General features: G+C 41.3%; 1 protein-coding gene across 3 annotated transcripts in view; it reads right to left on the minus strand.

The window, feature by feature from the left end:
* Nucleotides 1-886: 886 nt before the first annotated feature.
* The window catches only part of grm8a (glutamate receptor, metabotropic 8a), a 327,721-nt gene continuing 307,981 nt past the window's right edge, over nt 887-20,626 (minus strand). Inside the window, exons 12-15 of one of the 3 annotated variants that reach the window (XM_050036011.1) lie at nt 4,451-4,591; nt 3,489-3,518; nt 3,238-3,343; nt 887-1,674 (exon numbers count right to left, since the gene is read on the minus strand). In XM_050036011.1, coding sequence (XP_049891968.1) covers nt 1,625-1,674; nt 3,238-3,343; nt 3,489-3,518; nt 4,451-4,591 — 327 coding nt within the window. In that variant the 3' untranslated portion in view covers nt 887-1,624. Of the gene's footprint in view, nt 1,675-3,233; nt 3,344-3,488; nt 3,519-4,450; nt 4,592-20,626 lie in introns of all 3 variants that reach the window. The other 2 variants (XM_050036013.1, XM_050036012.1) reach the window with 2 other exon arrangements.

The raw sequence follows: 20,626 nt of genomic DNA on the forward strand, positions 1-20,626 counted from the left end.
CCAGCCTGTGCCCTTTGCTGCATGTCACTCCCACTCTCTCTGCCCCTTTCATGCTTGTCTGTCCTATCAAATAAAGGCTAAAAATGCCCCCAAAAATATCTAAAAAAACAAAACAAAAAACACCTGCTTTTGTCGCTACAAACACAGCTGGAAATGTCCCAAACTCTTATTAAAACACCCACTTTTGTTACTAAAAACGACATGTCCCAAACTGTCAAAAACAAAACAAAACAAACAAACAAAAAAAAAAACCAACACCCCCTTTTGTCACTACAAATATGGCTGGACATATCCCACACACTCATTGAAAAAATCCCCGTCTTTGCTGCTACAAACATCGCCGGACATGTCCCAAATGGTCATTAAAAAAACACCTGCTTTTGTTGCAACAAATATGGCTGGACATAACCTCAACTCTCACCTCTTTTGTTGGTCTCAAACAGTGGTCTGCTGTCTGCTGCAGCTTGGTGTCACGCCAAGCACCATTCCCTCCTGATGAGAAACTCAGCTCACATACATGTAATCTGAACTGTCATATATATGAAATGTACAAGTGTTACATATCTGTGGTTTGCAGGAACATTCAATGCTGACATTTTATTCGGGCAAGCAGGCTAAGAAAAAGTCAGGTGATTCATTAGGATTCATCCTCTGGGAACCACCGCTTACTAATCAACTATCTACATCTACATATAATAAGCATGATGTGTTCATTTGAATGTGATAATGTGAAGTAATGCTGACGTTTGATTGGATGATGCATCGCCATAATCTGCCATGCATCATTTAAAAGGGGACTGAATGACTAACCTGCAAAGGGACCACCCTCAAAACTACAAACGTACAAACGACCACCAATCTACACATTTGCAAAACATTCCTTTATTATAAATAAATCTCCTTTTTGTATAAAAACTGGCATGCTTCAACCATGGCATTTTACAGGTTCACAACCCAAGGCTACAACCCGGTTAGCCAAGACAGCAGGAGGAAACACACTCATCTCATTATGCAAGGGCGATCCATCAGACAACGGTGAGACAAGAATGAAAAAATCGTCACAACCACAAAAATACTTACAAGTAGAGAATAACAACAAACATGTTTGAGTCTCATAGATTTTCTCTTACATTTCTCTTTTTAAATATCTTTTAAAATGTTATCTGTTAAATCTCTTTCCCAGCCCCACGTTTGCCCTTTTAGATATAATGTCTACATGGTTTCTGAGTTTTTTTTGTTCTTTTGTCTTTTCTTTTTTATGATTTTTTTGGAGGTTTTAATAGTTACTCTGTCCACCACAGTGTCCTATGGTATGTCACTTTTTTCATGTTGTCTCTTTTTTATTTAATTTTTTTAAAACAGGTAAGTTCATGGTAGGACCAATGAGCTGTGAGCAGCAGGAAAGCAGGCACACTGACTGGCTGTTTATGTGGTCCCACCTCTCTGTGGTTTGATGCGGAACAATACAAAATGTCTCATGCTTGGATTCCGTTGGGCGCTTGAGTCTGTCCGTCAGTCCTTCAGCCGATCGGCTGAGAACGACGGCGCCTTCTTTCGCTTGGCACTGCCCCAAGACACGCCCCCCTCTCCTGTCCAATCCCTTTCTTCATCCCCTGTGGTCCCTTCAAATGGCATGATTGCTGTAGCTCACGTATGTCGTCTTAGTTGATGAAGCTGCGTGAATACGAGAAGGGTGACGGATTGAAAGAGGGAAAGAGGAGGTGCAAGAAAGGAAATGAAAGTGTGAGGATGTGAATAGAAATGAGAGAATGAAAGACAGAGCAGAGGTGTGGAAGGGGGAAAAGAAACAGGAAAAAGAGCAGTTGAGAGCAGATTTGGCTACAGATGGTCATGTAACAGCGTCACATCCACAGTCCACCTGAGTTCTCGGGGTTTTTTGTCAAACCCATTATGTCTTGTGTCCCCTCAAGCGTTCCATGGTAAATGTCAATGTTTTGCAGCAATGGCAGGCCTCTAACTGCACCATTGTTATACTCCAATGCTTTCATACAACCCTTTTATTATTATTTTTTTCCATCTTTCACTTGTGCTTCACCATCTCACTGCTGGAATAATGGAAAAAGGTCCTTGATGAAAAAATATACAGTACAGTATATCAAAGAGAGCATGTCACTGCATGCAGACTTGAAAAATGACCAAAGCTTTTATTGATATTTTCTGAAAAGCACTGTGAAGACTCTCAAACTTGCTTCTACTCAACCCTGCTGTCTACATAAATTGTTGCTTGGACCATATATGATATTTATTAAATTGCAATTTCATCCTTCAAGTGAAGGATGTGAAGAGATGACTAAGCACTTCAACTATTGGCTAAATGAATGAACTGTGACCTGTTTCCTTTACCGATAAAGTGCTGACGGGAAAACGTACTTTGCCTTCGCAAGTCTGAAACTTATTATGCATGCAGCATTCACAGACACAAACACACAGAGACATGCATGAGTTCATGTGATTACTGATGGAGATGCGTGTACAAACACGACTTACACACAACTACCACACAACTACCGCACACACACACACACACACACACACACACACACACACACACCAAAGGACTCACATTTATGGATTGATTGAGACTTACACAAGAGCATGCGTGCACACACACATTTGAAGCTAATCATGCAGGCGCATGCACTACTGTGAGGCACACATGCACATTCACATGCACTCCTGTCATTGCATCTGCAGATTGCTGACACAGGAGGATCGGCTCAACACAAAATAGAGCTGTGAAGTGAATGTAACAATGCTTCACTGTCACAGCTCGGAGAAGACACACCATGCTATTTAAAAACTGTCACTGTTGCAAGCTGGTTTGCCACGCAACAAAAAGCCAGGCGTGAAATTCATTTTCAAATTCAAATTAAACTTTAACTCAATTAAAACAAAACAAAAACTGCACGCTACACTTCACATCTAAGCATATATTTACAAAAGGAATATGTGTACATACGTTGGTACAGTGCTACTCCATCATGACATGCAATTAGTGTGAAAATATAAATGTATTAACATTAGATCAATTATTTGATTGAAAGACTAAATAAGCCCATATGAACTGCTGTTAGACTCCATGTTTCCTATTCACTAAAAGTTTTGATCTACATGTATGTGCATGATTGTGCATGTATGCGTTAGCCTTCCCGTGATAAAACTAGAATATCTGTTATTATATGTATAGTTATAAAACTCTGGTGTTCTCTTACTCACTGTTGGTCTCCATGCTCTCACATAGCTCAGTCTTCACCTCTCCATTGGGCCGGTCGCCTCCCTTCTGGGTCAGTTTCCCCGACATGGTGGCAGCTGTCACAATTGCCTGTATCATCACGCACCCACATTCAGAAAACCATTAATTGAAAATGAAGACGAGCGTTGCATAATGTCTGGTTTCCCTCTTTAAAGTAATACTTCACCCACAAAATGACTATTTGTATTTGTATCAGTTAGTCATGCTGTGTTACCTTAAAGGAAACTTTGTTTTTCTCGCACCCCTGCATGGAAAAAAGCAAACATATTGATTTATTGTATGATTGGGGACCACATTTAACAGCAGCAAAGCCATATCAAAACATTATTTTGGAAATTTTCACACAACCCATGCAGTATAATCAAATCTCATTCATCCAGCTGATAACCAATATCACCCTGTGTATAAAACAAATATGAAAATACGAATTGAGACTACCGACGACCCTGAGTGTGCTTTACATTCCCTCTATTCATTTCTGTACCTCAAGAAGATACTGTCTTTGTACCTCTTTTTAAACTGTCTGATATCTTTACTTTGTTTGATTTCTTCACCCAGTGTGTTGCACAAAATCATCCCACAAATTGATATACATAGACTTTTCAGAGTGGTGCAAATACAGCGTTTCAGATTTAGTCCACCTCTTTAAGTTGTACGTTCAAGACAGTTTTTGTATGTTGTCAGGTAGTATGTTATTTCTTGCTTTGTACGTGACTTGAGCAGTTTTAAAATCCACCAAATCCATAAACTTCAGTTCTTGTGACTTCAAAAACAGGTTATTAGCGTGTTCCCGATATCCAACACTGTCCAATGCGCAATGTATTCCAACAGTCCAGCTCCAAATCTAGGAAATCAAAACATGGCAGCAGATGTTTTTATCATGGCGGGCCACCACCATTAAATAAATGTAAGGGAAACCATGTGTTCACCGTTTTCCATGGAGGCACAGGAGAAAAGGTAACACGGCATGACAAAGTGGTAAACAAATGTTCATTGGGTGAGTGAAGTATTCCTCTAATATAATTCCACATAGTGCATGGTTAGATTTATTATTCTCATTTCTCCAGCATAAACTGAATTTACTGTCAGTCAAAATATCACATCAAACCACCTGAGATATGAAAAATGCTACGGAAATGTGGAAAAAAGACACTCGAGTGTTTCACTGCAGCTCACCTTGAAACTGCGTTTCCGTTTGGGTACGTTCTGCTCGGGGTGAAAGAGGATGATATAGACCTTGGGCATGTAGAGCATCCCCAGAGACACAGAGGCAGACAGGCTGAGAGAGATGGTCAGGGTGGTAGTTTGGATATACATCTAGGAGAGAGGACAGAGAGAGAGAAAGAGTCATTTATCACATTTCAAGTTGTCAGAGATAGTCAGCGTAATCACCTGGCGACAGAGTACGTGCGGTGAGGAAACGAGGAGAAGGACAGATGGGAAGAGGGGGAAGACGGGAAGTACGGGATGGTCTAACAAGAGCGAAATTAGCAGAAAATGTGTGTAGTGACAGCTACAGTGACACACAGGCAGGTAGATCAAATGGTATACTTTGAAATGATGGCACCAGTGAAGTTGCTTAATTGCCCGTTTCTGCAGAGCTTGTCTCTTTGTCTAAGAGTGCGAAATGACTCTTAACATTTTTTTGGCAGGCTTTAACCACCAGATGGGTGTGGTTTATTGCATCAGGTAAGTTGATAGTAGCGGAAATTGGACTAAATTGACTTTCACATGTGTTTTCCTGGAAGTTTGGATGAAGTGTGGCCTAGATTAGACTCTACAGGGATATAAAACTTTGTCTTTCGGGGATTCATCTGTAAAAATCTGTGAATCTCTGTATTTATTCCACTGAGAGTGAGGTGAAGGACTGCAGCTGCATTGTCAAACAGACAGATGCTGTCACTGGTGAAAGGGTATGGTAAGTGGACGGATGGGCAGATATGGTGACACTTAATATCGGCAGAAATTGTTACGTACACCCTACTAAATTAGACTACGGCCACATCAAATCTGCCAAGTAAGTTTGAGAGCAGTTATAATGAAACAAGAAGACAGTCAGACAGACACACACTGCAGAGGACTGAACGCTAGTCCTCAGGTCCTCAGTGAGTTTCAGAGAGTAGTTTGGAGGAGGAGAGACCTGACACCGCTGACAAGCTCCGAAGACATGGAGCTTATCCGGCAAGCACTGTCTGCGGTATACAGAGGGAAGGAGGAGGAGAGATGGATGGATTTATGGGGAAAGAGTAGTAGAAATGGAGGGACAAAGCCAGGAACGGGGAAGTAATAGAAAGGCATCTTCCTTGAGAAGGAAGAGATGGAGGTTATGGGATGGGGCAAGTGAGGAGAGTGGCTCGTGTAGACACTGATGGAGAGAGAAAGAGAGCAAGGGAACCGAGGGCCGGCTCTACATTGTCAAAAAGTGCACAGACACACTGATTGAGACAGTGCTGGTAACTGCAGCCTGACAAGAAGAAGGAGAACGTAGAACAGAGAGAAAGAATAGCTGCACTGTTAACTCTGCAGTGGCGGCTCATCCTGGACAGCCAGTTTCTGAAAATAACAGTGTTGGAGTAGTTTTACTTGTTTGATCTGCCACTGTGACTATTCATGCACAAGAACAGACCCATGGTACATGTGTGACATACAGCGATCAGCCAAAACATTAAAACCACTGACAGGTGAAGTAAATAACATTGATCATCTTGTTACAATAAAGTGTTCTGTTGGGAAACTTGGGGTCCTAGCATTCATGTGGATGCCACTAGACATGCACTCCCTGACCAAACACCACTGCGGACCAAGCAAAACCCCTCATGGCAACAACACCCCAATGGCAGTGGCAGCCAAAAACATGAGGAGCTAGCATTCCTGGGGGAATGAATAATACTTAGACTGAGACACTTAGTGGGTGAAGTTGGGACAAAAGTATCTGTGAGGGCCTGCTTAATTTTCATTTTTTTTTTATTTGGTAATTTAATTCAGAATTTATTGTACGCTGTAAATGCTGTAAATATGCCTCCAGAAAAGGTTTAATTTTGAGAACACATTAAGCCATTTGTGATGAAAAAGGAAATTGGAAATAGGCATTACAAAAAAGTAAAGAGGCTATGGCCTCAGGATTCTCAATCAGAAGAAACAGCCATGAGCTGCCCTGGTATGATTGTGTTTAACCAGACTATTATGTTCCTCAAATGAAGTAAGGACTACTTGAAAATTATGTCCACAGGAACAGATCCTTTAGTGAAAGGTGTTTCATTTCTCAAAAAACCTGACCAGACCTCTTGACTCTGACCTCAAAAAAGAACTCAATGACAAATGTGATTCAAGTATTCAACAAAGATACAATAAATCTAATTAACTGACACTTTAAATGGACAGAAATACCTGAATCGCTCCTCTTGCGCCTCAGGTTATCAGCTGACTGTGTGACGGTGGCCACATACACATTTGTACTTCTATACTTATGGGGACCGATTATCAACATTAGATGCCTAACCCAAAGCCTCACCATATCCTTAACCTGTTGACGAAACCAAAGTCTCAATTCTTAAACAGGCTTTTATGGAAGCCAGAATGTCATCACTTTTCAAAAATATCCACATTCTCAAGGTCTCCAACTCAAATTGGTCCTCACACACATAGAGGAAGAAGGACACATACAGACACACACACCCGCCTGAAGGTGTAAGTTGATAACACTGACAGTAGCCACAGGGAAAGGAGAGTGCACTGCCAATAAACTGGAGGCAAACTAACACACACACACACACACACACACACACACACACACAGATACATTTACAAGTATATAGGTGTGTTAAGTAAATATATTTCTTTAATTTAAACTAATCAGTCTAAAGATCAAGCTGAATTCCCATAAACATATAAGCTTTACGTGGTAATTACTGACACATTCACACTTGATTTTTTCCTCTGGGTGACTCGGATGAGAGGGCTGGCCAGGGGTAAAGAGCTCTGCCCGCAGCTCCCCTGCAGGCTCCGATAGCAGTTTACACTCCACTGCTGACTTTCACCTCAACCGCAACATCGCGCACAAACACACAAACATGCACACAAACCGACGCACCAACACAGGACTGAGTTTTGCAGTTGTTGGAGATGGCTCACCAATTAAGCAAGAGGAAGTAAAAGATCACGAGAGAGATGCAAGAGAGAATTTGTGTATTCATTTGTACTTTGCCATGTTGTTTCTCTCTCATATTTCCTTCCAACAAATTGCAATCAAATGAATTGTACTGATACAAGGATCAGTGAGTGGCTGTATCAGAGAGGAACAGATGGAGAATGTTTTCAGTGGAGAGACGCGAATGAAACTGAGATAAAGAGAAAAAAAAGATTGAAAGAGAGTTGATGAAGAAAAGTGAAAATGGAATAACCTACAGAAAAAAGGGTAGAATAACAGTGGAAATGAGAGGAAAAGAGAGATTCCCTTAAGCTGTGAACTTGCTCTTACCAAAACAGCAGCAAGGCAGCTGATAGCTGCTTCCATTACATCTAGCCTTTGGTCCAAAGTTGTGGCTTCCAGCTGTTATTTACACAAAGACACACATAGACGCAGGCACTGAAGACTGAAACTGTCCTCCTCCACCTCGCTGTCCACAGCTGATATGGGCTGAAAATGCGTGCATCGCAAGAGCGCACCGTTATCCCAAAAGTCACACTCAGAAAGTAGACGATTAGCTACAGATGGCTGCTTACAATGTGTTCCCTTAAGGTTTAAAACATTTACAGACGGAGGCTCTCTGGTCTGTGATAGGAAGAGATTCAGAAAGAGGAACAGAGGGATAGAGTGATGGCTGATGTGCTTTTAACACCTGGGGAGAAAAAAGGGACAGGATAAAGAGGAAAAAATAGAAAGATGAAAAAACTGTACACTAGATTCTGTGGACAAATCCTTGGCTTAGTTTTGCACTTACTTTCAGCCCTAAGGCTAAAGAAAGTGATGCTTTTGCTAAATTGTTGGTCAGTGTCAGTGAGTAGTTTTGCCCAAGTCGACCTCGCAGTGCTGTGCTGATAATACAGGAGCATTTTTATTGTTCTCTCCAGGGCACTCATTTCATTAAGTGTATATGAGAAAACTGCTCATCGAAGGATTTTTGTCTACAGGACACCTTGTTATTTTTCAATTAGTGCATAAAGTATTGGCCCACTGTTATTGCAAAGTTGATTTCCATCATTTATAACTGCCGATAGCACAACCTCACTGATACCTGTGTTATTTTTTTCCAGTAAGCCTTATCTCATATTGAGCATATTTGCAAAGAATAATGTTCATGTTTCATTTTACTCTCCACATTCTGTATCACAATGATCACAAAAGATTGTTGGTCCTCAGACTCAGTGGACCTCACACAGCTGAATGTCCTCTGTCAGATAGTTTTTGTAAAAGAGTTTGTGTTTGGCTGTGGCTTTACATTGAGCCACGGCATAACTGAAGCCACTCTGATGATCCCACATAACTAAAGCTGAAAACACACTGGCGCCGCTGTGGTGCACACGCTGGACGTCTCATACTGCAGCTCGTCAACAGACAACCACACAAAGTTGTTACTACTTTTACTGAGAGATCTGTACTTCCTCCACCTCTGTGTTAACTTAAAATCATGTGTGGACAGCCCCTAATAAAAGCTGATTTTGCACCTGAAGAGCCGATCTCCAGAGCTATGACTTGCAAAGCCATATCTTTTTGGCTATGGCCTTTATAATGACAGAATTATGGGTCGTTAGCTTGGGATATTGCTTGATCTCAACAAAGAGTCACACACAAGACAGCAACAGCTACAGAGTTCTCTTGATGCATCAGTGATGAGAGGAGTCGAGCTGCCATAGGAGCAGAGAAAAAGAGCTGCTACGGGAGCTGGTGTGCACAATCAGAGAGCGAGTGGGGGAGAAATGCATTTAGTTTCACAGGCGGCAAGGCTGGAAATAGGACAGTGGCAGTAAGTGGCACAGGGCGGCGCATCCAGGAGCGCCAACACACGTCCGACTGCCGCTTGTGTGGGGTTGTATATTGAAAATAATAGGGGCGTGTTTTTTGACGCGCAGAATTTGCCACCGGTGTGTTTTAGCATTAAGGCACAGGTGGCTATTTTGGTTGGTTGCCAGGGCAACAGCAGCACATGGAGGATGAGCTGAACATAGTCAGGTTCATGCTGACACAGAAGAGGAGGAAGGGATGTATTCAGGTGTCAGTGAGGTGCCAGCTCAGCTGTCACATCGGATGTAACTCTCTGCCTGTTCAATTCCTCATCAGATAATGTTATTAAATCTATATGTCTGGTATATGTGGCTAAATATAATTGGGATTAATTCCCCAAAGCAATCAGAACCAATGCTACTGTTTGACATTAAAGTCTGGGTAAAGCAAAAATAACTATGTGCAATGGGTTTGTCACACCACAAAAAAATGTGTTATTAAAACACCCAGCCAAATTTGAATGAGTATATAAAATAACATTTAAAAAATCTTGACAAATGACGTGATATTCTCTGTTCTGAGACGTTGGGGACGTGTCTGTCGTTATCAGTTGAAGCCACGCACACTCACAGGAAAGCTGCAGCCCCTTTTACTTGTAGCACTGCAATAGATGCTCCATCTAGCAGCTTTATTGGATTTGTACAGCTAAATATGTTTGAGTCACCAGAGCCAGACACCACAGCCATTTTTTGTTTTAGGGTGTCGACTCGCTCTTCGAGCCAGCCTCAAGTGGCCATTCCAGGAAATGCAGTTTTTGGCACTTCCGCATTGGTTTCATTATTCAGACCCAGAGATTGCTGCCTAGATGAACCTACATGAAAGCGTGTGTTTTCCCACAGGGTGAGTCCTGGTTAGTCCAGCATATTTGTTTCAATGCTTTACTTCATTTCTTTATCAAATTTCAAACTTGCAGCATGCTGATGTTTAGACGCAATACATCGTCTGCAGCGTAACATGAGCGCCATGCTGTGGCAGTGAACACTGCCGTTTAATTTAAGTGATTAGGGCTAACTAGCTGTAAAAGAATGTAATTCTGATGGAGGGAGACATGGCTGATCTTAGGAGACAGGCAGCTTGATAGTCAGGCTACCCATCGATGAGTTAAGTATAGAGAGAGCAGTCTTCTCTCCGCAGCAGATAGCTGAGGCATGGCTGCTAAAGCTGAAGGCTATTCTGGGTTGGCTGTACATGAAATGACACTGTGAAATAGAGTACAGCTTATGAACACAGAAGCCAATTAACTAAATTAGGCCTATCTTCTGCAGACACTGCGATTTTGACTCGCTAATATACACAGAAGAGAGACGCTAAACATTTACACATTAAGTTAAGACCTAAAGCATATGTTGCATAAGGGCTCCTCATCATCTCCAAATAACAGAGTGTAGTGTACTTCTTACCAACACTACTCTAGTGTCACTGCATCTACAGTCATCTACGGTGTAGTTTCACCACTGCTTTGAAAACAACATTGTAAAGAACATATTAGTTTAGGCAAGGTACAGCAAAATACACTTGAAGCAGTATCACGCATGTGTAGGCACAGACAAGCATGTTGTCATACAAATATGAATCAGACTATGCCTGGGTTATCAGAAGCAAAACACACACACTCTCACGCACTCATCCACACATTCCGCCTTCTCATGCTTGATGAAATAAGACACGTAAAATTCATCATTACACTGCTTCTCTGATTATTGCAACTCCTTTCATATGTACCACAGAGCAAGAAAAAGGCTGGTGAAATCAAAGAGCTCTGGCCAGCAACTTGGCCAACATAGCCAACAGCAGAGAAAGGGGCAGACAGAAAGATGCAGAAAGGGAGGACGAGGGAGAGACAGATGGTGCGAATATGAAAGACATTATGGTTAAGTGGGATAGAGAATAAACAAGAGGAACTAAGAAAGGACGCGGGCAAACAAGGGAGACGAAAAAGAAAGGTTCTGGAGAACAATCATCGATTGAAATGAAGTGGAAGTTGACAAGAGAAAAGGAGACGGGGATGACAAAGCGGTGCAGAAGGACAGCGACTGAACTGAGGAACAAAGTCCTGAGGCACTCTCTGCCATGGGCATGTCGTCTGTGATTCTCCCACGGGACGCTTACATGGAAGCTCACACATGTTCAAATTAACACTGCCACAAACTTCACTGTGTTCAACCAGGCAACCAGGTTTTTGTCGTGTCCAAGTGTCTGTTGTCATTTGGCAATTGCTGTGCACAGTGTGGCATTATTGATGAAGCACTTACAGCATAACCACTGTATATGCATTTAATTAAGTGTTACAGTCAACCTCACTAGGAATCTCTGCAACCTCTGAAACCTGCTTTCACACATATTCCTTTTACTGCACAGACACGGACACTTCTTATACAACAGAGAAAGACACTGGTAAAACCACATTTCACAAATTAGGATTGATGGAAGAAAATGATTGTTAAACAGAGAAAGAACATCTGCCCTTCACTTGGACACTGTTGTACTCAATAGCTGTGCATTTGCTTTAAGATGAACTCGCGTTCAACTCTCTGCCACTCTCTCACTGAGATGTCTCGCCAGACGCCACTCCACTCTCCTTTTGTCTCCCAGCTCTCATTTGAAATAAATGACTGCTGGCTGCTTTGTTTCATGTCCCGAGTCAGTGGACGGTCAGAGAGAAAAAAAAACTACATTGGGAATAAAAAAAAATAGAGGGCTGAGAAAGCATTGTGCATGACAGCTTTCATTCCCCAAGATGTCTTGCATCTCTCAATCTATCCACGCTTACCTTATCGTTCCCACATCTCTGCCCTTACTATCTCTAATGAGTAGTTGGCACTCTGCACTGCACTCCAAACTATCTTGTATCTCTCTGAAATGTCTTCCTGTCCCTTTTAATATCCTTCTCCATATCTGACACTCTGTCTTTCCAAATTCTGTCTGATTTTATCTCTCTGTCCAACTTCCTCTCTCTGTTTGTCCACTGTCTTCCCATCTCGGCTCTGTTCATTTAACGTGCGAATATCTGTGCATGTTGATGGTGAGTTTCAGTTTTCAAACTATCAAAGTGATTTTAAAGGCAGCCCGAGGGTCCTATACTAACTTTACACTGCCATTTAGTGGAGAGAAAAAAAAACGTGTGTGTGTGTGTCTAATTGGCACCTCCTGTTTCAGTCCACTCACATCATGGGGCCACTCATCATTTTAATCACCTGAGCCATGGGAGGGTGGAGACATTTTATTTTTATTTATTTATTTATTTATTTATTTATTTAAAAAATGGGAGCGTGACCAAACCAGTTCTTACTGCTTCTGAATGTGAGGGATTATTATCTTTTTTTTTTTTTCCAAATCAATTTTTGGAAGACAAAAGTGTTTGTTAATGGACCAATTAAATATAACAGTGCACAAATAAATCAATGCTAATCTTGGGCAAAATCTCTCAGTGACAAATATCTTTAAGTCCCCCTCCAGACACCTTCTGAAAAATACTTATACTAATACTATTTTTAATATTTAGAGAGCTGCTAATGTGAGGTTTCTCTGTGCACCGAGCTCATGTGAGTGCGGTGTACAGAGAGGCAGTCAGAGCTACAGGCTACAGTGAGGCTAAAAACAGAGTTCAAATGACGTTTTTGCAAACAACTTTTTATGTCGGGGCTTCAGGGCACTTGGATCACTATGGCCGAGCAGTATGGAGATATTTTATGGTTTCAATTATGTGTTTTTGGACGTCTGAATCTGGAGCGCCGTATGCCTCCATTGTGTTGCTACCCCCTCTCCCCTTGGATCTCCGGAAGTGTTGTCAGAACCAACTTCACTCGGGATATGTGGGTGAGTAGATAATGGCTGAATTTTCATTTTTGGGTGCACTATCCCTTTAATAGCTGTGTTGCACCATCCAGTATTATTAAGTCTATTAGTTTATTTTACATTCAATTTGCTTGATGCTCTTCTGCTGAGCAACTTTCAGTGGGCAGTAAAATGTATCAGCGCTCACAGATCTCCATAGTTACAAGCTGCATAGCAAAACACAGCTATGTAAAGACAAGGACTTACTTTGCATTTAGTATTGCAAGTGTTTAGACAACTAAGACATAAGACACATTTTTTGTTCCACAATAAAAAACAAATGACAGCCTACAAAAACATTACTTGCAGGAGAGAACTGACAATTAAGTCATCATTAAGGTGATTAATTAGGATGTTATTTTTTAATCCTTTAATCCTATCCTGAAATATAGAAGCATCAAACTAGCAGTCTTATCGTCCATTAAGGACATCATAGAAGAAGTGTATTAACTTTAAAACCAAACGCTTCTTTCTGTCAATATTTCAGTTCATGATGTCACACTGCAATTATTCAGTTTATTCAATCCATATATTTAGGCTTAATAGGTAGACGGAATAGATATGAGCCCAACCACAGTAAAAACTGGCAGTGAAGAAAAATGTTCCCAATTTTAGTGTCTTAAAGTAACCTGGAAACCATCAGTTCATGGCCACAGCGGAAAGAAACAGACAGACAAAAGTTACATCAATTACAGTAAGTGTTCAATTCATAGCACCAACTGTGGCAGTTAAGCAGGGTACCATTTAGAAAACCATTTTACTAAAAAAAAAACAGAATGATTAAAGGTGAGGGGAGTAGGTGTTTTTCTTCAATCCTTATGCAATTTTTTTTTGTACTTTTGTAGCTTTTTAGTCTCTTTCTCCCTACGCCTTTCACTCAGCGCTTGTTAAATACCCAAGCTGCACTTCTCCACACGCCCATCACACGCATTTTTCCAACAAGGTGCTGTGATGAAAAACTCTTTACAAAAAAGCTCTGACACAGGATTCTGTGCCATGATATTTTAACTTTGTGTCAGTGCAGCTTAATTGGGCCCAAGCGTGGCCACTGTTGTCCACAAGTGCCTCATTATCTTCTACAAAACAGCACTTAGAGACATTTTTTTCCCTCCATCTAATCCATACTGGTCTAAGGTCTGGATGTGTGTCATAAAAGAGCGCACAGGGTATTTCATAAAATAATGTTACATCTGTGTTTGCGCTACCGCAGCTTGTTAGCGTGGCCCTTATTGACTTGCAGATCTGTATGAGGTTCGGCCAGCAGTCTCAAGTCAAACAAATTTTGAGCTGTGCATAAAGGTTTCATAGTAATGCATACTGTGAGGGTGGCCCTGTTGTGAATAGCTTGCTCTCTTTCTCCTTCTCTCCCTCTCCTAACTGACACAACTGTAGCCCCACTGTGCACAGCTCCAGCCAATTAAAATACCCAGCAAGGACTAACATGGAGGATCATCATTCAGCAGACTGTTTCCCAAGTTTCCAGAGGAGGGGAAGAAATTGTCACACCATGAGCATGTATAACGGGGGGGTATCTGTGTGTCTGCTCTCCTGTCATGGATATTAAATGTGCCTGTTTCTGCAGCTGATGTTCGGCAGTCTTGACAGAAATTGGGCTGGAAATTATACAAAAGACTTTTCCCAGAGTAATACCGAGTCACACTACATGGTCCCAGCCCTCTTTTGTAATTCTCATGAAATGAATAAAAGAAAAAAAGAAATCAAGGTAATAAAACCATGACCTTTATTTGGTGGCTTTATTAAAGGGAACACTTATATTTCTCCACTTTTCTTAATTATGTTTTTGTTCAGAGGAGTCCACTAACTCCTATAATTCAACCCTGTTTGGAAATTCCACCTCCTGGATAAGGAAATGTCACCAGTCCCCCTCGCATTACAAAGTCTCTCTGAAACATATTGTTGCCTTAGTAGTTTCCTTAATGATGCAGAGATTGGTTTTCAGAGAAATACTGTGTATGTGTGAAGTCACATTGCCAAGCTAATAACTGCTAATAACTGCTAAGAGTGGAGAAAAAGAATGTAGTCGTGGTAACTGAGACATGCAATGTTAATCTGCAGCCAGCTACACAACGCATGTCAGTATTGGTCAGTTTTTTTCCTGAATGAGTCGTTTGTGCTTTGTTTGCATCCACAATGTGGACTTTAGACTCACACAGGTCACTGACAAGTTAGGTTGGTTACTATGGTGATTTTATTTGCATACCGATATCAGATAGCAGACTAAAAGTGAGCTAAGGTTAGGATTAGTCCAGATCCCCTCCAGGTGGCCATGCGAGCTGATTGCAGCCACTCTAGACAATTCTAGCAAGTGCAACACAACGTGTTTCGGAAGCATCCTGAAGCTAAGAAAAGTGTGTGCCCCGTCAGTAGTGATGAAGCTGCAGCCTGTTGCACAGAGCTGATCGAGTTTTCCTGCCAACAGGCACTGTATGTAAAATATAGATATAATGTAATTATGAGGTAATTAGTCGACTAGTCGCCCGCATGTTTACGATATTTATTTAAATATAAAAGTTACTATTTTGGGCGGGGCAACACAACGAGTTCAAGGTGTGAGAAAGAATAGTATCAGTAACATTGTTGACACTGTGCTACATTACAGAGAAATACAAAACCGTACTTCATTAATATCGGCCTATATTTTATCTACAAGTGCACGTCACACACTGAGCGAGCCGCCTGTTAATGACGCTGTGGGCTAATGGGCATGTAGCTACTTCCATGTTTCAGATGAAATGTCACGTTTGTAGTCGACCAATGAAGATGAGTTTACATATCACCTTGGGTTCATCCTTCACCTTCTCAAAATGATCCCAAACTTTGGATTTCCTGCCCGACATGTTATTATTAACTAGCCTGTGGAATAACCACAGGTACCAGCCCTGGAACTTAGCGGTCCTACACATGAGACGTCTTTAATCGCCTGGAAAATATGAGGTTGGGCGCAACAAAATAGGAAACAACAACAACAATAAACATTTAAAATAGACTTAAAAGAAACCATTTCACTTTGAAGCCTACTTACTTATGGTAGAAGCACAAATATCATGCTTTTTGAAATACTCCTGGTGCGGTATAACGCCAAGAGTCAGATGGCAGACTTGTGCCTCATGGAATTTTCCCGTCCTGCTCCCTCAGAGTCAAAATGGCAGCCAAGATATTAAAAAAAACGGACCTATTCATCTAATATCATACCTAACTTCAGGGGATAATAACATATTAAGTATGGAATTAATCTGCAGATGCTCCGGCTCGAATAAGATCAAACTTTGTTTTGGAATTCAGTTTCTGAGCCACAATGAAAGCTAAAATGTGGCCTGTAACAGATGGTTGTTTTTAGCTGAGATGATTTTTCGGAAAACTTTGCAGCCCCTGCCAGCCGGTTGAGAGGACTGAGGAGTCAGAAGTCAATGACGGTATAAAACAGGTTTTTCAACAATTGTGAATTACTACAACCACAAGAGGTCCTTCAGCACTCGGTCATCAATGTGTACACGAAATGAGAGGCTGATTGGTCAAGTAGTATTAGAGACTAGCTGTGGACAAACAGATAAATACACACACACTCACAAAAAACAATGGGCAACGAAGAGGTTGAGATAATTTGTCTTTGCTTTTACTATCATGGTGAGTTGGTGCGTCTTTACCAGTCTTTCCAGGTGTATCAGTCTTACGCTACAAGTGGTCCTGATATCCATCTAATTCCAGTCGTAGTACACACAGCTGCTACTCTGATAGACACATATACCATTCACACTCTCAGTATTAGTATACACATTAGAATGAAACAAGTCATCACAAACTTTTATACGTTCCCTGTGGGTACGACAAACCAGTGGACTCACACCACTTAATGAGGGACAACACTGAAATACCCAAGCGACATGAAAGTCTAATTCACTTGGAAGCACTTGCGGGAATAACTCTTTGTTGACCAGACTTTTTATTCCTGATACAGACCCAGGATGCCTGCCGACGCTTTGAGTCTGACAGAGCTCCAAGATGCCCGAGCCAAGTATTTTCTTGTCATTGCCAGCAACTGGATGCCAGGTTATGGCATCTGCACAGCAACAGCTTGAAACAAACTTTGGATTTCTCCTGGGATCTGCGGGATGAGCAGCACGGCACTAATTAAATAGGGGCATCTACAATGGCTTCATTTATCAATTTTTCCAATCTTGTTAATTTGGCCTAAATTATCTTCCTCTTGGTTAATTAATACATCACGATTTCCTTAAATTATTGTGTTTGCTCCTCATACTTTACGGTTTGTACTGTTAATAGACAAAAAAAACAAACAATCAGAATTAAAAAGTGCACATCTTGAAAAGTTGTGCACAACAAAAAGACTGTCAACACAACTATGTGCTCAGCTACAGTGCCTGTGTTGAAGCCATTTATTATCTATTTATTTATTTTATGCTTTGTCATGCAGTGTGTCTCTCTACAGTCTGACGTATGAAGGGATGAAGCGATGACAGCTGCAGTGGAGGTGGAAGATAAACAGAATAAGCAATAGCATATGTGATGTTTGGTGTTGTTACACAGATGTAAGGGTGATGGAGATGACTGTTGCTTTGGGCCTTGAAAGAGAATTTGGTGCAGAACTTTGGATTTATACAGTTCCTTGCTTCTCTCTATTGCTCCCTTGAGGAGAGTTCCTCAGTGTGTGCATGTTGGTGTACTTTAATGTATGTATTTGTGAACGTAAAGCATGCGCGTGTATGCACACATGGTGTGTAAGTGTGTGAGGTCCCCCTTGGGCGTCCCCTCCCCATCCTTCAACATCTCACTGTTTGATGTCAGGATCTGACACTTGCTGTCTGTCTCTCCCCATTTTCTGCCAAACGACCAAATCCCACCAGAACCCTGCGAAAGATTGTAAAAGCCATTCCTTCAAAAATGAATGAAAGAGGGTTTTTTAGCCACACATAGCCTGTTGCAGACAATCACCCCAAGGACTGGTTAATTCTGTCAGAACAAAGATGACATGACGTCTAAATCCAGCAGAGGAAAAAAGAAAAAAGGTCAGACGTACATTTTCTGATTATCCTTGTGTGTGGCTACTGTAGGAGTTATGAGCTGTCATGGTTTTTACTTTGCCTTCAAAAAACACAGCTCAAAAATGTTTCTTTATTTCAACTCATACCCCAAAAGTTTGCATTTTCAAACAAGTAATTTTGAGTTCAACTTTTTTTTTTAGATTTAATTCTAACCATATTTGCCCCCTAATCTCAAGGGAAGGGACTATAATCAATCTGGATAAGAAATCTTCCCCATCTTGTCAGGTGAGAATTTTCACATACTATCAGTGGTGCAGGAATGGTATGCTTGCATTATTTTAAATTTTTCAAACTGGTTTGATATTAAACCAAACACCGAACCAGAGAGATATAGTACATTTTACAAGGTGTCACTTGGCTCAGCAGCCACTCCTGAGAGGAGCATAATGACACAGAGTCCCAACAGCAAACAAGCGTACAACTATCGTGTTGCATCAGGTAACACTGGAGCTCTCTGTCCACAATAAATCCCCTAAAATATCAACATCTGTTATGTCACGTGCACTCGAGATCACACCGGAGACATAACCACTTAAAAGATGAGTCAAACATTGTTGAACATTACTATATTTACTGGACATGCCTATATTAATCTTCCTCCAGCCAGCTGCCACCTTATTTTGTTTTTTGCCTTGAAATAAGGAGCTATCGTGAAGATAATCCCAGCTTCGTGACTTAGCCATTCCTTGACCACTGTAGCGCTTTCAAAGCGAGTGACAGGTATAAATAGAAACAGGACTGAGGACTAAAGTTCAGCTCCAAACAACGCACTGCATTGCTTGGAAGAGTAACTCTGCTATTTCTCCTCGTCACCCCAAAAAACACATGAACTTTCGAGTAAACAAACACAACATGCACAACCAACCCCATCTTTACTGAAATTTGATATCCTTTATGTTGCCTGTGCTCAACTCGGCAGTAAATTGAGCACAACCTGTTAGACACTACTGACTCCATTGGTATGTTTCAAAAACATAATATTATGGCTGTTACGCATTGACATATTGCTTACTACTAATGCAACACAAGGTGAATTTAGTGCAGTGACACCACAATGACGAATGCTTGTTCAGCCAGATCAGAGCTGACTGCTCTTGTATAAAGTATTCACTTCTCCCTCAAACATCCCATTCACACTCTACCAATGTACTGTTTGTTGGTTGTTGCATTCTAAGCTGTGTACTCAATATAATAAGAGGGTTTTCATAGTCCCTTCATCAATCTTGTGATCACAATAATGACTGTAACTCAAATTCAACCACTCTCAACATCATTTTCAACAGCTTGCAATTTTATCTAAATTTCCGCAAAATGGCTAAATTGAAAGAATGATGGGAATTTTTTTTACAAATCATCACGTCTTTCCAGCCTTGAAAGCTACACTCTGCAACCTGATATGTTGAATTCAGGGCAATTTGCCCCTTCAGGATGCATAAATCCTTGACTGTTACATGAATCCCCACCAATTAAGAACTTTTAGAACTGTTCAACCAATTAACCCTTTAGATGCTCATCTCTTTGAGACAATTTTGTACATTATTAAAGATCTCCAGCTACTCTAATACCGTATATATCATGGTTATGTGAATTGTTGAAACAACCTCCAATGTGTCACACAGTGCCTGGCTCACATACTAAACTGTATCATAGTGAATGCAAACAGTGTTTAAGCAAATGTTATGCTTAAGTATATAGTCTTACAGAATTCATAGACAGTGACACAAGCTGCGGCTGAATCATCCACCGGCCAGCCAAAGCACAAATGGAAATAAATTGAGTGTTACAATAAACGTGTGATCTGCCCAAGGCGCCTGTGTGTAGCATCATGTTTGGCACAGCTGTGTGCGTATGTGTGTGTGTGTGTGACACACGACAGTCAGTCGTGGAGTTTAACTGCTCATGACCCCAGAGCTTTGGCCATCTGTCCGATTCTTAAACAGTTCAGACGTTGCTCCATTTCCCGTCCTCCTCTTCATTCTGCTTTCTTTCTCTTTGTATCACTCTAAGTGTTTCAGTTTTGCTCTACCTTATCTTTGATCTACATTTATCTCTCTCTCAAATATTAGCTTGCCTCTCTGCCTCCACCTTCAGTGTTGGATGGTTTTGTAAATTCCCCCTCTTCTCTGACTCTCTGTCTGCTAGTAGCTGTTGACGTTGCGCTCACTCTGCAGTCCCACACTCTGATTCATTCTTTCTTTGCTGCAGTTTTGTCCCTGGCTGCATCCTTTTCTTTCCCTCTAACTCCCCTTCCCTTCTTTCATCCTCCGTCTCTTTTTCACGTTGTCGTTGCCAAGCTCAGCCCCCTCTCTCTCATTGTGCCGCTTTTACTCTGCCTCCCCGTCTCTCTCCTCCTCTGTCTCTCATAGCCTCTCCAGATTAGTGTAGATTGATTACCGACGGTTACTCCCGGTAAGGATCTGGGCGGTCACTGGATCT

Source organism: Epinephelus moara, chromosome 23 (assembly GCF_006386435.1).
Source record: "Epinephelus moara isolate mb chromosome 23, YSFRI_EMoa_1.0, whole genome shotgun sequence".
In the NCBI taxonomy this organism is placed as follows: domain Eukaryota; kingdom Metazoa; phylum Chordata; class Actinopteri; order Perciformes; family Serranidae; genus Epinephelus; species Epinephelus moara.